A 13,868-nucleotide genomic window follows, 5' to 3' on the forward strand; every position below is an offset into this window, starting at 1 on the left:
GATACTAGTTACTAACATCACAGTTACTAACATTATAACTTTTGTTTTTCTCTAATTTAATAAACTGTAAATTTTATTACACTGCTATATGTTAAAATATTACATTTAGTTTATAATAAAAATAAAACAATCTTTTTAATTCTTAATATTGCTTTTTTATTTCTTATTGTTCTTTAATCATTTCACAATCATCTTTTAATTATGTTTAATGTTTTTTACCTAAAACAATATTGTTACTTAGGGATTTTGTTCACTGTATATAAATTCGGATCAGAAAACTTAAAAGATCACTTAATTTTCGTCTATAATAAACGTGTAATTAAAACTTTCTTAAATATTTTGTAATAAAAATTTTATTTTGATATTTACACATAAGATGAAACTCGTAGTTGAAATGTCAAACTATTGATTTGACGATCTGTCAAACTATACTGTTTATCCACATATATATACATATTATGCAGAGGTGTTTCAATCGTTTTATTCAGAATTTATTATTTAATACATTCATAACATAAAAAGGATAGAAAATAATATTACATTTGTTATTAGATCTTGCAATTGTCATTATTAAATAAATGAATCATTTTATGAAGTCTTAATTTCAGTACCATAATATACATAACCTATATAAAGTTTGCTGCTTGCAAGTTGATTTGATCATACTGTGATACATTCCTTTTTATTACAAAAACATGAGTGCTTATAACGTAATAACATCAGATTTTGTAAATGTATCCATTACTAACTCTGGTCACAACTCACATTGCATAGAACGGCGATTTCAAAAAGGAATAACAATTGATGAATTTAAAGTAAGAATTTATTGTAATAGTTATTGTATATTATTGTTTGATATATGCTATTATATATTCTTATTTTAATTATATTAAAGGGAAAGTTGGAACTTCTTACTGGTGGTAATCCAACAACAATGAAAATTGAAGTATATGACAAAAATGACAAATTAATTTGCATATTAGATAATGGTCAACGTTTATTAGGATCATATCCTATTGACGATGGAATGCGAATACATGTAAAATACATTTATAATATAAACATAGTAACATAGCATAAAAATTCTTTTCAACTGCAATGGTATTATACATATAAAAATTTTAGGTGATAGATAATTTTTCTTGTACTGAGGAAAATTTAAATAATGTAGAGAAATTTGAAATATCTGAAGAAGAATATGCTAAAAGATCAGGTAAAATAATTAATAATGTACAAATTATAATTATATAAATGTAAATACAGAGAGGATTTAGTCCATCCAAAAATATGCATTTCTATTTTAAAAAGTAATGTAATTATTGAATGCACATGCACAATTGCACTTATAAAAAGAATATATTCTTATAAATGTAATACTTTTTGAGCCATTTATCCCTTGACCTCTTCCTCTAATTGCACTGATAACAGAGTTATGATCTGAAAAAGTTGCATAGACTATTTTGTATATTTGTACTAAATGTTAAATTTCTAATGTTTCAGATACTGTAAAAGCATTCTTGGAGAAAAATAAACTAGGAAAATATAATGAGGAAGAAATGAAAAGAAGAGCAGAAGAAAAGAAGCAAGAAGAAGAAGCAGAAATAGCAGCTGCACAGTTATGTAAAGTTGGTGATCGTTGTGAAGTTTCTGTACCAAATCAACCAAAACGAAGAGCTACAATAATGTATGTTGGTAAGTATAGCTATTCCTGTTTAAATTTATTGCTTGATTATATTATCTTTGTTTATGATTTGTCTGTAGGTAAAACTGAGTTTAAAGAAGGTTGGTGGATTGGAGTAAAATATGATGAACCACTTGGTAAAAATGATGGAACGTAAGATCATTATTATTTTATGCTTGCTATTTCTTATCATTATATAGTTTATTTTTAATTTCTTGCATATTTTACTGTTATAGTGTCAACGGAAAAAGCTATTTCGAATGTTTACCAAAATATGGTGGGTTTGTAAAACCAATACATGTGAAAGTAGGAGATTTTCCTGAAGAAGAATTTGACTTGAATGAAGAACTATAAAACACAAACATGTTTTGCCAATCTGGTTTTCACTACAAATTATAACTGAAAGGAAATTTAAAATTAATAATATTTATTACACATATAAAAATGCTTAATATTTTCTTTGCTTTATTATATCCAACTTCCAGTTTATAGGATGTATCTCTTTAGTATGAAAATAATAATAAAAAAGAAATTGTGTCTTTTTATATTAATTATTGGCACGATAATATTTAAAAAATGATTTTCTTACAGCAGTATCATTTTTATATACTTTTACTGTTTTGTCTGCCTCTCTTGTAATTGTATGGGTACCAGATATATCGAATGTACTACTAAATACTCCAGCTTCACTGTCCATTGAATCCGGTTGAACTGGTGTTTGTAAGCATTGGTAATTATACCTTAAAATATATCTATATAAATATCATAAACAATGCTGGAAATCAATTGAAAAAATACAATTTTTATATGAAGTATCATATTTACCCTGTTCTTCAGTTCCAAAGATTTTCTTTGCCTGCTCCAGAAACTAGTACGCCATCAGCATTAACAGCTAAACAATTAATTATTGCATTATAGCCAGGTAAATTCTGAATGAATTTTCCTTCTGAACATTTCCATTGCTTGATGTTATCTGGAGATGCTGATGCGAACATATATCTAATGAACAACATAAATTAGATGAAGGAATTTATACATGTTGAACAATCTAAAGAAATAAAGTACACATACAGTGATGGATGAAAAGTCAACTCTTTTATTTTTCTTGTAACTTTTTAAAGTAGCTCTAGATCTTCCAATATCTAAATCCTATAATCATACAGTACAATTGTAACTTCCAGTGATAAGCTAGTAAAAAAAATAAGTAAAAATATATATAGTTAAATATCTTTTTTAGGATATATAACATGACATGATTTGATGAATCTTGATACCTGTGGTTCAATTATTTGATGAATTACACTAGCAACTATGTTAGTGTAACCAAGTGTATGTACATTTATTTTTGTTCACATGTTCCATACCCTTGCAGTAGAATCTCTACCTGCATTTACTAATACATCAGTATTAAGATCTAATGCCATGGAATATACTTGCTGATCTTCTCCACAAGAAAATAGATGTGGATGTCTTCAAGAAAATGCAAGTTCACGAACACTAGTTATGTCACCAGTTAAAGAAACTTTTAATTTTCCACTTGTAAGATCCAATATCTGAAATTTTTAGTAAGATATGGGTTATTATGATCTACAAAATTTATAGGTAAAATTAGTCCATGAAACTGTATAAAATGAAATTGCTATATATTATGTAATTTAACAAAAATATTAAATAAAACAATAATCTTACTTTAATTATTCTGTCTGCAAATTCTGTTGCAAACCATACATTTCCTGGTTCAATAACCAAAATAATAAAAGATGATCACTAATAATCCTATATAATTTCCATGGTGCATGCTACTTGGGTTTTGTTGGGTTTTTCTGTAGTATGAATGATGACATATTAATTGAAATTCCTTCTGAATTTGCTTGCATTTTTACTACCATATCATTGTTTTATATAAAACTGTAATAAACAACTACAGCATTATTATTTCCTTTAAAAGATTCATCTACAAATTATATCACTATTAATAAAGGAATAACATAAATATAATTGATATAATAAATATATATTTATAAATACTACCTGGTAGAAGTGAATATATATTTTCATTTTTGTTTTCATTTTGTGCTTTCATTATATTGTTAATTTTGATAAGCTCTAATACAGAACTATAACAATCTTTTGCTTTTATGGATTTTTTAATTTTTCATCTGCAAAACATTATTTTATCACTTTCTTAATTTTCATTTAAATTGCAAATGCGAAATATACTTACAAGTTAAGATTCAGGTAGTAAAGTATCTTGATTTAATAAAAATATATTGTGTGTTATCTTTAAGGATCGAAATACAAGAGTATGTATAAAAAAAATTACAATGTAAGAGAATGCCTTTGTACATCCTATGGAGAAAAAAATAATTTGGCCATTTCTTATTTAAAAATCATTATGTAGTATAATTTATTTTCTGTTTATTCACAAAATTACTTAATAATATAATAATTACCTAATCTAAAAATGTGATCAATAATTATTTTAAAACAAAGTGCAGTGCTCACCATTTTTGTGATGTATTATATGAATATTGTCTCAATTAATATAAATTTGAAAGTACCTTATAAGTACTCTAACTATAGAGATTTTCATTTTAAAGTAATATAAATGGCAGCACTAAATCAAGATGGTCGCCAGCTCTATAAACTATTATGTATTCTATAAGACGGAGACTTTCTCTCTAGAATAACTATAAGTTTAATGATTTATATATATTGCACGCTGTTTTATATCCACAAAAAAGGGTTTTAAAATTAAAAGAATATAAAAATTATATTTAGAGGATTTTAAAATAAAAGAAAGATTGTGTTTGAAGAATAAAATAATGGTAGCAAGGAAAAAATTGAATAAACTGAAAATAAATAAATTTAATGTTGATTTATGGAAGGATGAAAACACAAGAGACATTGATACCAATTGGATGTCTTCGGATACAGTCAGACATACATTAATACATTTTGGAGTAAAAAAAAAGAGAATACCTATTTCTTTGCGCAAAAAACCATCTAATATACCGGCAGTTGAGCCACCACATCCAGGAATGTCTTATAATCCTTCATTTGAAGATCATCAAAATCTATTACATGAGGTGGCTCAAAAGGAAATAGAGCTTATAAAAGAAGAAGAACATCTTAATAGAGTTACCACAAAGATGTTCAGAAAGGTACATTTATCTATATTCATACATCGAAAGTAGATTATCATATTAGAATTTTATTTCAGGTTTCACCTGAAGAAAAAGAGAATAACTTGATAAAAGAAATGTCAGAGGGTCTAAAATTAGAAAATGATAGAAATCCTAATGAAGATGAGGATGATGACCCAACAGTAAGGTTTGTAAATTCAGTTGTTAGAAACCAGAAGAAAACACGTGTGCAAAGGCGCAAACAAAAAGAACAGAAAGACTTGGCACATAGAAAAAAACAGGAAAAGGTAGAAAGAAAAAAAAGCTCAGATATATATAAATTGAAATTATTAAACAGTCAGTTGGCTGCTAAAGAAAGGAAACAAAAAATATTAAGAGAAAAGAGGTTAAAAAAGAAAGCACTTAAAGAAGCAGGTACTAAAACTCTTAGTAAAGTTAAATTTGAACCCTTAGAACCTGATTTTAAATTATCTAATGAATTAACTGGAAATTTACGAAATACTGAGCCAGCTAATAGTCTGTTGAAAGACAGATTCAAGTCTCTTCAAAAAAGAAATATTGTTGCTCCTGCTAATATTAAATTGTAAGTATATAATAGTTTTTTACATAAATATAAAATTCTGTTTCTGTTAGGTGAATGTGCTAAAAGATTAATTTTTACTAAATTTCTTTAGAATAATTTAAATATTTATAGTAGTTACATAAATTCTTTTTTCTTAAATATTAATTACATTTTCTTTTATATTTTATATTTTTGATACTTTCTTTTAATAAATTTATAGACTTTATTGATAATATCTACCTCTTATTATTACAGGAAACGAGACAAAGCTAGAGTGAAACGCTTTATAAAAGCAGATCACAAAATTGATATGACAAAAATTGACATGAAATAGTCTAAACATGAAGTTATAATTTTTGTAAAATTATGTATATAAATAAAAGTTAAGTAATAATTGCTATGTTTATGTGTAATATTAATAAATAGAAAACATTTTTTTTATACAATTTATTGTCTATAAAAAAACTAAATTACTATTTGAATTACATGTTTTGAAAACCTTATATTATGACATGACTTATTATTTTTGTTAAGCATAAAAAGTTCTATTAAATAATTTAGGATACTAAAATCTGTAAGTATTATGCTAATAACAAGTAGATTTTGTATAGAAAATAAAAAATTATGTTTTTCCAAAGAAATAATAATGCTGATAAATTAAAAAATACCTTTGCAAACAATTTTAAATAGTAGATTTTATTCTTCTATGATGTCAGATTATGATTCCTCTGTAAGCTCATAGTTTGCATTTAATTTGTATTAATTTTCTACATGAAAATCAGTAGTATCTTTGAGAATATCTTCAATGAATGATTCTTGAGATTCTCTATCTTCAACAGATATTTCTTTTTGTTCCTCTACACCATCAATATATTTCATCTAATAAAATTGAATAATAAAAATTTCAAATTTAATTAAATAATCCACATATATTAATTTGATAATATTTATTTACTTCATCTAAAGTTTCTTTACTCGATTCTTCTTCTATAAAGTCTACTGTTATTTCAAAATCAATATCTTCAGAGATGTCCTCTATATGTGACACAGATTCTAATTCTTGTGGTATAGTTTCAGACCTCAATTTATTTACATATGTTAATTTTTAAAAATTTTCTTATACAAAAATATTGCATTTTCGCAATATTTTGCAAAACTAAAAGTATATGTAATTAATATATAATTAATGTAATTACTTACGATTTAATAATGTGGCTTCGAAGTTTTAATTGTCTTTTAATAAGTAAATCTCTCAAGAATAAGAATGACTCAATACAACTTAATGTTATTAGATCCTTGCGACTAGAAGGATACTACAAAATATTCAGATATACATACAATTAATGTAATACAAAATTAGTCTTTTAAATAATTAAAATAAATATCGAAACTTTAACGTTATTTACGCAGTTAAAAACTGAAATTAATATAGAAAGATATTTTAGCATACTTTTAGTAAACACATTGCATTATACTTCAAATCATAAATTGTTTCCAAAAGTGCTCTTATTTTGCATTCTAATCTTTTCAAAATATATCTCGCAACGCTAATTTTCGTTCTTTCTTTATGAAGTAAAGCTTTCAGTGATGAGAAACGAAAATTAATGTCGTTCTCTTCTCGACGGGCTTTTTCTATCAATATTAAATATTTCTGTTCTGCATCAGGATCAAGAATATTAATAGATGAAAGATATCCTTTTGTATTGTAAAACTTCTTCCTTAATCGTTTCAGTACTTCATTCTGTACTTTCGCGATTACTATATTTTCTCTTATGAAGGCAGTTCGTACACCCATTCTCTTTTTGTAATCGATTGCTGCATTTCTATACATAAAAAGAACATAATGTTACTAAACTTACATAAATATATATTATTGCAAAATAATATACATAAAGTTAAATAATTATATATATTAATTTATTATTAATATATAATGCGTTATTTGTTATACATTTTTATGAAAAATTATTAATAAAAAATATTCAATGTAAATATATTTAAAAAGAAGAAAAGTATATTTCAAATTTTTGTAATATAAAGAAAAATGAAATCTAAAGTATTACTTAAGAATGATATTAGTGTCAATATTCGATGAAACTCTTGTAGAAATTTGTAATAATTCATTTTTTAACATAATATTTTCTCTCATTAATCTTTGATTTGGCAAATTTATATGTTTGTTAACTTCTTTCTGAAACTGTATCGCTAGATCATGAAGACAATCGTACATTTCATTTTTGACCCTGCATTGAAAAAGTCCTGTAAATCATTTTTAACGAAAAACTTTCTCCTCATTTTTTGTTCATGATAAGATAAATTTTTTCAATGAAACGTATAACGAATAAGATATTAATACATTTCCTTATCGAATTCAATCTTTCGATTAATAATTTCCATCGTTTCTTTTATTCTTTCTTCATTCTCCACCATTTGCACCTCGTTTGCTTGGAACTTTTTTTTCAGTACATCTTGCATTTTTTTAAAATCTTCCAAAACATTAATTCTCACATCTAGAAAATTGGTCGAACTTTTTTCAGAAACATAATTTCTTACGAACAAATATCAAAGAACGGCAGAGTGTAAAAAGAATAAGGAAAAGAAATCTTTATAAGTTACTTAAGACTTTGATCTGAGAAATTAATTCAACCTTCGTTTTTTTGTACTTTTGAGCAAACAGTTCTATTTTCTCTTCGTGTAATCTCTTACTTTCTATTCGGTCATTTTCTATGATATCGATCTTTCCTTTTATACTTTCTACTAAATTATTTTGGGTTGAAAGTAGTTTGCTTAAATTTGCAATCTCTTCAGTCGTTTCTGCATCTACTATAGCTGTTTGTTCATTTGTAGTTTCGATTGCATTTAGTAATTCGTCGTTTCTTTCGTCAAACCTAGATATTAATTTCGATACTGATCTCTAATACTTTCAAAAATGTCCTAATTTTTATCTTTTATTATACTACATAGTATTAAGATGTAGGAAAGCATAACAAAATTAGGAGATGTATTTATGAAGTTTAAATTCGTTTTTAACCTGTTTATTCTATTTTCAATATCTGCAATTTTAATACTATAAAAGGTTTTTTGTAAATTAATAATCGTTGGCAGTCTTTTTTGGTCTTCATCTTCATACGATTGTAATTGTGTTGACAATGAAATGTTTCCCTTATCTTTGCCGAATAAATCCACCATTTTTCGTAAAATAAAAATTGAATACTCTTTCATATACCATATACTAGTATATATGAAAGAAAATAATATAAAAGAAGATTGTCAGTGAATGTTAATATTGTATATATTATTTATGTTATATTGTATATGTTATTCGATTGTTATAAACAAAAACAATATTATGTCAGATTTTTACAATTTGTTATTAAATATTGCATTATCCTCTTTTATTTGGTATTAGTAAGTTTTTCTACATTTGTATTATCTTCTTTTCCTTATACACATGTAGATTTATTACTACAACAATAAATTATTTTGTATTTATATAGTAATTGAAATAAAGATATATATATATATATATATATAATGGTCGTTTATTAACTTACAACAGTGATTATTAATAATAATAATTGACTTCAATTTCAGTTCAATGAACTATATGTTTTTGATTTATAAATATACTTTGTCAATTTGTATATTTCCTCTGTAAGCAAAATTTCAATGTCAAGAACAAATTGTGTTGTTCATTTGTAGGTTATGTTACCAAGCATCACGGTAAATTTATACGTATAAATACACAATTAGTTGTATATCATCATCAACAATGTAGCTTTTTTTAGTTTCGAGTTTTTATTTTTCCAATTTTAGAAGCATATAGCCGATATTTGTACAATTTGGAGCTAACTTCAGTGATTCGATACAACAGAACAATATAACACGCAAAATTTTATAAAGCAGTGATGAAACAGCTGATCCATCGATTTTTAAGTGAATAACATATTTCGAAAGCCTAGTGATAATAAAACAATTGTAAAGCACTATCTTTTTCGTATGAAAAGATTATATTTTTAAAAGTGATCATAAATACTCATTTACGTGATAACCGAAAAGATGTGCGTTGACGTGTCTCAATGACGTAACTTTGTCTTTCTGCCACGAAAAGTCGAATCCACCGAAAGGATATTTTAAAATGAATTCGAGAATATCTTTATCAAGCTGTTCAAACTAAAAGTAAGAGTCTAAGTATAATTACTACAATGTAATTTCTTTCATATTTTACGTTATATTCGTTGAAGTTTAGGTTATAGAACACAACAAAATAACATTTTTGTAAATATTGTATACAAAAAATGTTGATGTGTCAAATGTGGTTTAAAAGTTGAAGTTTTCCTATTATGATGGCTCAGTAACAAGATAAAAATTTTAATTTATAATACATTTGTATCATAAAAGATATCTGTAGATTATCAATAGAAACATTTTTATAATACATGTTCTTTCTACTAAAAGTTATCTATTGATAACTGATATTTATCTTATTGATATTGAATTGACAACTGAATTGATTTTATATTCACATCAAGGTCAGCTGATTAACAAATTACAATCAAAATATAATTTGGAAAAATGAAGCTAAGAAAAGAGTTGATTTTACTCTTGCTGGTGATGTCTGCTGCCTCAGAGTCAGATGTTTCCAAGAAACGATCAGATACTTCTGAGGAAGAAGCAGAAGAAGATGTTAGTTTAGAAGAAAATGCGTTTGAACATTTGCAAGAACTAAAGGCTTTGCATGACAGTATTTTGAAAATAGTACCAGCCAATGAACCATATCTTAATGATAAAATTACAAAGAGGAAAGAGGGAACGGAAAATGAACCAAAAACAAAGGATGAAAGTCCTGTAATGAAAAATGTCTGGATGAAAACAATGATAGCTCAAACTAAAAATATAGATTTACCAAATAGTAATTTAAGAATTGAAGAAGAGGATAATGAAACATGGGGTGAAGAAGAGCAACTTGAACCTCTTAGTGATGAGCCTCAAGAACCTCTTACTCCGGAGCAACAGGAAGGTATTTCAATTAAAGTTTATTGCAATTTTTATAATATAATTAATTTATATTTTTTGAACAAATAATTAGTTTACTATTTAATTAAAATAAATGTTTTATCATTTTCAGCGGAATTAATATTTAAGAAGGCACAGAGTCTCTTAAATGCAACACGCTCAAATAAAGAAGAAGCCTATAAGTTATTAACTTCTGCAGCAATTCTGGGACATCGAGAAGCTTGGTCTATGTTAGCATGGGCTCAGTTGTTGGGTACACAATTTGGTTCAGCTTCTTCTGGTCAAGATATTTCAGCAGCTTATGAAATTTTTAAGGAACTTGCTGAAACTGGTTTACCATCTGCTCATATGGTTTGTAAATTTTTTGTATATGTATTTATATGGTTTTTTATCTATAATAATGTAGGATCTTACTACAATTAGTTTATTTAAAATGGATGAAACAGGTGTTGGTTAAACAGGAAACGACGGTTGTTTAACACGAACTAAATACAATAACGTACTATAATTAAGACAACTAAGTAGTTAATTTTCAACTCTCGTCACCACGGTTCCAACGCTCTCTCTCACGCGGACCACACCCTCTCGACAACGCAGTTCGCACTCTCTGACTTCTCAACTAACACTGACTATTAATTCGTTTTTCTCCCTTAGCATCCCTTTATCTTTTCTCTTAGCCCCACAACGCACGTGTTCCGCAACCGCTCGTGGCCAGGGTCACGTAGGCCTCTTCCGCGTAACTATTCGATTGAAGGACCGACGATACATTTTTGGGCCTGTCGGCATTTAGGCTTTCTCGCGACATTGTTTATGGTTCGCCCGGTATCTCTTAGACTTTTCATCCACGATACTACAATATGTTACATTATTATTATATGTATAAATGAATTAATAAATAGGAGTTGTAAGTTAATAAATATCTATGGGCAAATTATTTTCAGGGTATGGGTTTTCTATATGCGACTGGATTAGGTGGAGTACAAGCATCACAAGCAAAGGCACTGCTACATTACACAGTAGCAGCACTTGGTGGAGATACTCGTGCACAAATGGCCTTAGGGTATCGTCACTGGGCTGGAATTACAACTCCAGCTTCTTGTGAGAGAGCTTTAGATTTTTATCGAAAAGTAGCCAACAAGGTTGCAGAAGAGGTTTCCCTTAGCGGAGGACCAGTTGTTCAGAGAATTAGACTTTTAGATGAACAGGAGAATCCAGCATACAGCTCAGGAATCTTTGATCAAGATCTAATAGAATATTACCAATTGTTAGCAAAAAAAGGAGATATACAAGCTCAGGTGGGATTAGGGCAATTACATTATCAAGGTGGAAGAGGTGTACCACTGGATCATGAAAGAGCATTACAATATTTTCAACATGCTGCTGATGCTGGAAATCCCCTTGCTATGGCTTTTCTAGGAAAGGTAATAAATATTAAATTTTAAACTAAATAGTAACTTATTATTTTCTGTTATGCTACAGATATTTTTTGAAATTATATAATGTTGGTATTCATTAAATTATATTTAATAGTATATCGTATTTTTATAGATTTATTTAGAAGGCAGTGATATAGTTAAGCAGGATAATGAAACAGCATACAAATACTTCAAAAAAGCTGCTGAACTTGGAAATCCTGTTGGTCAGAGTGGGTTAGGTCTTATGTATCTTTATGGAAGGGGCGTTGAAAGAGATACTGCAAAAGCTCTTCAGTACTTTAGCCAAGCTGCAGAGCAAGGATGGGTTGATGGACAACTTCAACTTGGCAATATGTATTTCAGTAAGATTAAAAAAATTCATTTTTTTACTTAATAAATTTTATACAATTTATTGTAGTTATCCTAATAACACAATTGTCTAATAGGTGGTACAGGAGTAAGACGCGATTACAAATTAGCCAACAAGTATTTTAGTTTGGCTAGTCAGTCTGGTCATGTTTTGGCATTCTATAATTTGGCACAAATGCATGCTACTGGAACAGGCATGATGCGTAGTTGCCCAGCTGCTGTCGAACTTCTAAAAAATGTTGCAGAAAGGGGCAAATGGAGCGATCAGCTAATGGTTGCTCACACAGATTACAGAGAAGGTAGAATAAACGAGGCTTTCGTCAATTATGCTCTCCTTGCAGAAATGGGTTATGAGGTAGCGCAGAGTAATGCTGCATTTATATTGGATAAAGGAGAAACATCAATATTATCAGAAGAAGAGGGATTAGTTAGGGCTCTTGCTTTATGGGCAAGAGCAGCTGCTCAAGGATATTCTACTGCTCAGGTATGTTATCTTTTGCATAAATTAAGTAAGGAAAATCATTTATCCGAAAATTATTGAATTATTATTAAAGATTTTATCTACTATTATTTGCAAAGAATTTATTATAACAGGTTAAATTAGGAGATGCCCATTACTACGGTCGTGGAACAAAAGTTGACTATGAGGCTGCAGCTACTCATTATCGATCAGCGTCTGAGCAACAACATAATGCGCAAGCAATGTTTAACTTGGGATACATGCATGAACGTGGCTTGGGTCTTGCAAAAGATAGGCATCTTGCCAAACGATGTTATGATCTAGCGGCTGAAGCTAGTCCAGATGCAAGAATTCCTGTAGCACTGGCTCTCATTAAACTTTCATTTTTCTTTGGACTGGAATATCTGCAAGAATTTAGCCTTGCTGATCATTTAAATAAGTGGGACCAGCTTTTGGGTCAGAACTGGGACTTATATCTTATCGGATTGCTCACTGGCATGCTCAGTTTAATTATTTATTTTCGCAGGCCACAACCACCACCTCCACCTAGAATTAACTAGTTCTTAATTATCTTTTTTCGAATCTATTTCTCTTTTTCTTTTAGATGAAGTAAAGTTTGTTACTGATGATTCATAAATACATGCACATGTGTGCATATCGATATGTTGTTTTTATTGAGCACCTTGTTTGTTTCAGAAATTTGATAGTGTGCGAGTATGTATGTATGTATTATTGATCTGTATTTATTATGTCAAATTCTGAAGTTGATAGATTTGATAATGGTTAAGTAATATTTTAGAATTCTTTAACTTCACTTATACATTGATTTTTTGCTTTCTGTATATATACAAAATGAAATCAGATTTTAAAGAAATCTTCACATTTTAAGCATTTGCCGTTTGTTTAGTTTGTATGGATTTCTTTAAATTTTTAAATCACAAATTATTCATAAATTGATTTGGAATAGATTTTTATACTTAATATTTCCATACATATATGTATGTATATTTCGAAAAAATATAGAAATGATAATAGAATCACAAAAAAGAGTGTAAATATTTACAAATAGAGTGAGTATAATGTTTAAGATAGAAAAAATATAAGATAGGAAACATCTTTTCATTATTATACATTTATATACAACAGGTAAGTTTCTAGGAAATATATTTTTATGATAATGTATAAAATGTATGTATAAATTAATAACATTAAAATTATG

At 27.6% G+C, this 13,868-nt stretch overlaps 5 protein-coding genes across 5 annotated transcripts; 3 read left to right on the top strand and 2 right to left on the bottom strand.

Annotated features, from left to right (window-relative positions):
- Positions 1-319: 319 nt before the first annotated feature.
- Positions 320-2,133, top strand: TBCB (tubulin-binding cofactor B). The gene is made up of 7 exons (XM_076625465.1): positions 320-466; positions 609-815; positions 896-1,039; positions 1,126-1,213; positions 1,501-1,692; positions 1,762-1,834; positions 1,918-2,133. Exons 2-7 carry the CDS (start codon positions 696-698, stop codon positions 2,033-2,035), a joined length of 735 nt encoding a protein of 244 aa, XP_076481580.1. The 5' UTR covers positions 320-466; positions 609-695; the 3' UTR covers positions 2,036-2,133.
- A 95-nt stretch (positions 2,134-2,228) lies between these two features.
- On the bottom strand, positions 2,229-4,100 carry LOC117163056 (pleiotropic regulator 1). The gene is given in 9 exon segments (XM_076625462.1): positions 2,229-2,421; positions 2,507-2,680; positions 2,753-2,782; positions 2,784-2,869; positions 2,956-3,234; positions 3,371-3,438; positions 3,441-3,635; positions 3,713-3,840; positions 3,906-4,100. Coding segments are annotated over 7 exon segments (960 nt in total). The 5' UTR covers positions 3,571-3,635; positions 3,713-3,840; positions 3,906-4,100.
- A 197-nt stretch (positions 4,101-4,297) lies between these two features.
- LOC117163053 (ribosome biogenesis protein NOP53) lies at positions 4,298-5,789 on the top strand. Its single transcript, XM_033345025.2, has 3 exons — positions 4,298-4,845; positions 4,905-5,410; positions 5,645-5,789. The coding sequence occupies exons 1-3, from the start codon at positions 4,507-4,509 to the stop codon at positions 5,721-5,723; spliced, it is 924 nt and encodes a 307-aa protein (XP_033200916.2). The 5' UTR covers positions 4,298-4,506; the 3' UTR covers positions 5,724-5,789.
- Positions 5,790-6,106: 317 nt separating this feature from the next.
- LOC117163052 (cilia- and flagella-associated protein 157) lies at positions 6,107-9,082 on the bottom strand. The gene is given in 9 exon segments (XM_076625562.1): positions 6,107-6,268; positions 6,345-6,468; positions 6,590-6,702; positions 6,840-7,212; positions 7,453-7,632; positions 7,746-7,899; positions 8,006-8,277; positions 8,421-8,854; positions 8,944-9,082. Coding segments are annotated over 8 exon segments (1,569 nt in total). The 5' UTR covers positions 8,612-8,854; positions 8,944-9,082.
- A 185-nt stretch (positions 9,083-9,267) lies between these two features.
- Positions 9,268-13,310, top strand: Hrd3 (HMG-coA reductase degradation 3). The gene is made up of 7 exons (XM_033345020.2): positions 9,268-9,568; positions 9,922-10,409; positions 10,518-10,756; positions 11,347-11,826; positions 11,954-12,182; positions 12,267-12,673; positions 12,784-13,310. Exons 2-7 carry the CDS (start codon positions 9,965-9,967, stop codon positions 13,207-13,209), a joined length of 2,226 nt encoding a protein of 741 aa, XP_033200911.1. The 5' UTR covers positions 9,268-9,568; positions 9,922-9,964; the 3' UTR covers positions 13,210-13,310.
- Positions 13,311-13,868: the final 558 nt, after the last annotated feature.

The sequence above is a fragment of the Bombus vancouverensis genome, chromosome 16 (assembly GCF_051014615.1).
Source record: "Bombus vancouverensis nearcticus chromosome 16, iyBomVanc1_principal, whole genome shotgun sequence".
NCBI lineage: Eukaryota > Metazoa > Arthropoda > Insecta > Hymenoptera > Apidae > Bombus > Bombus vancouverensis.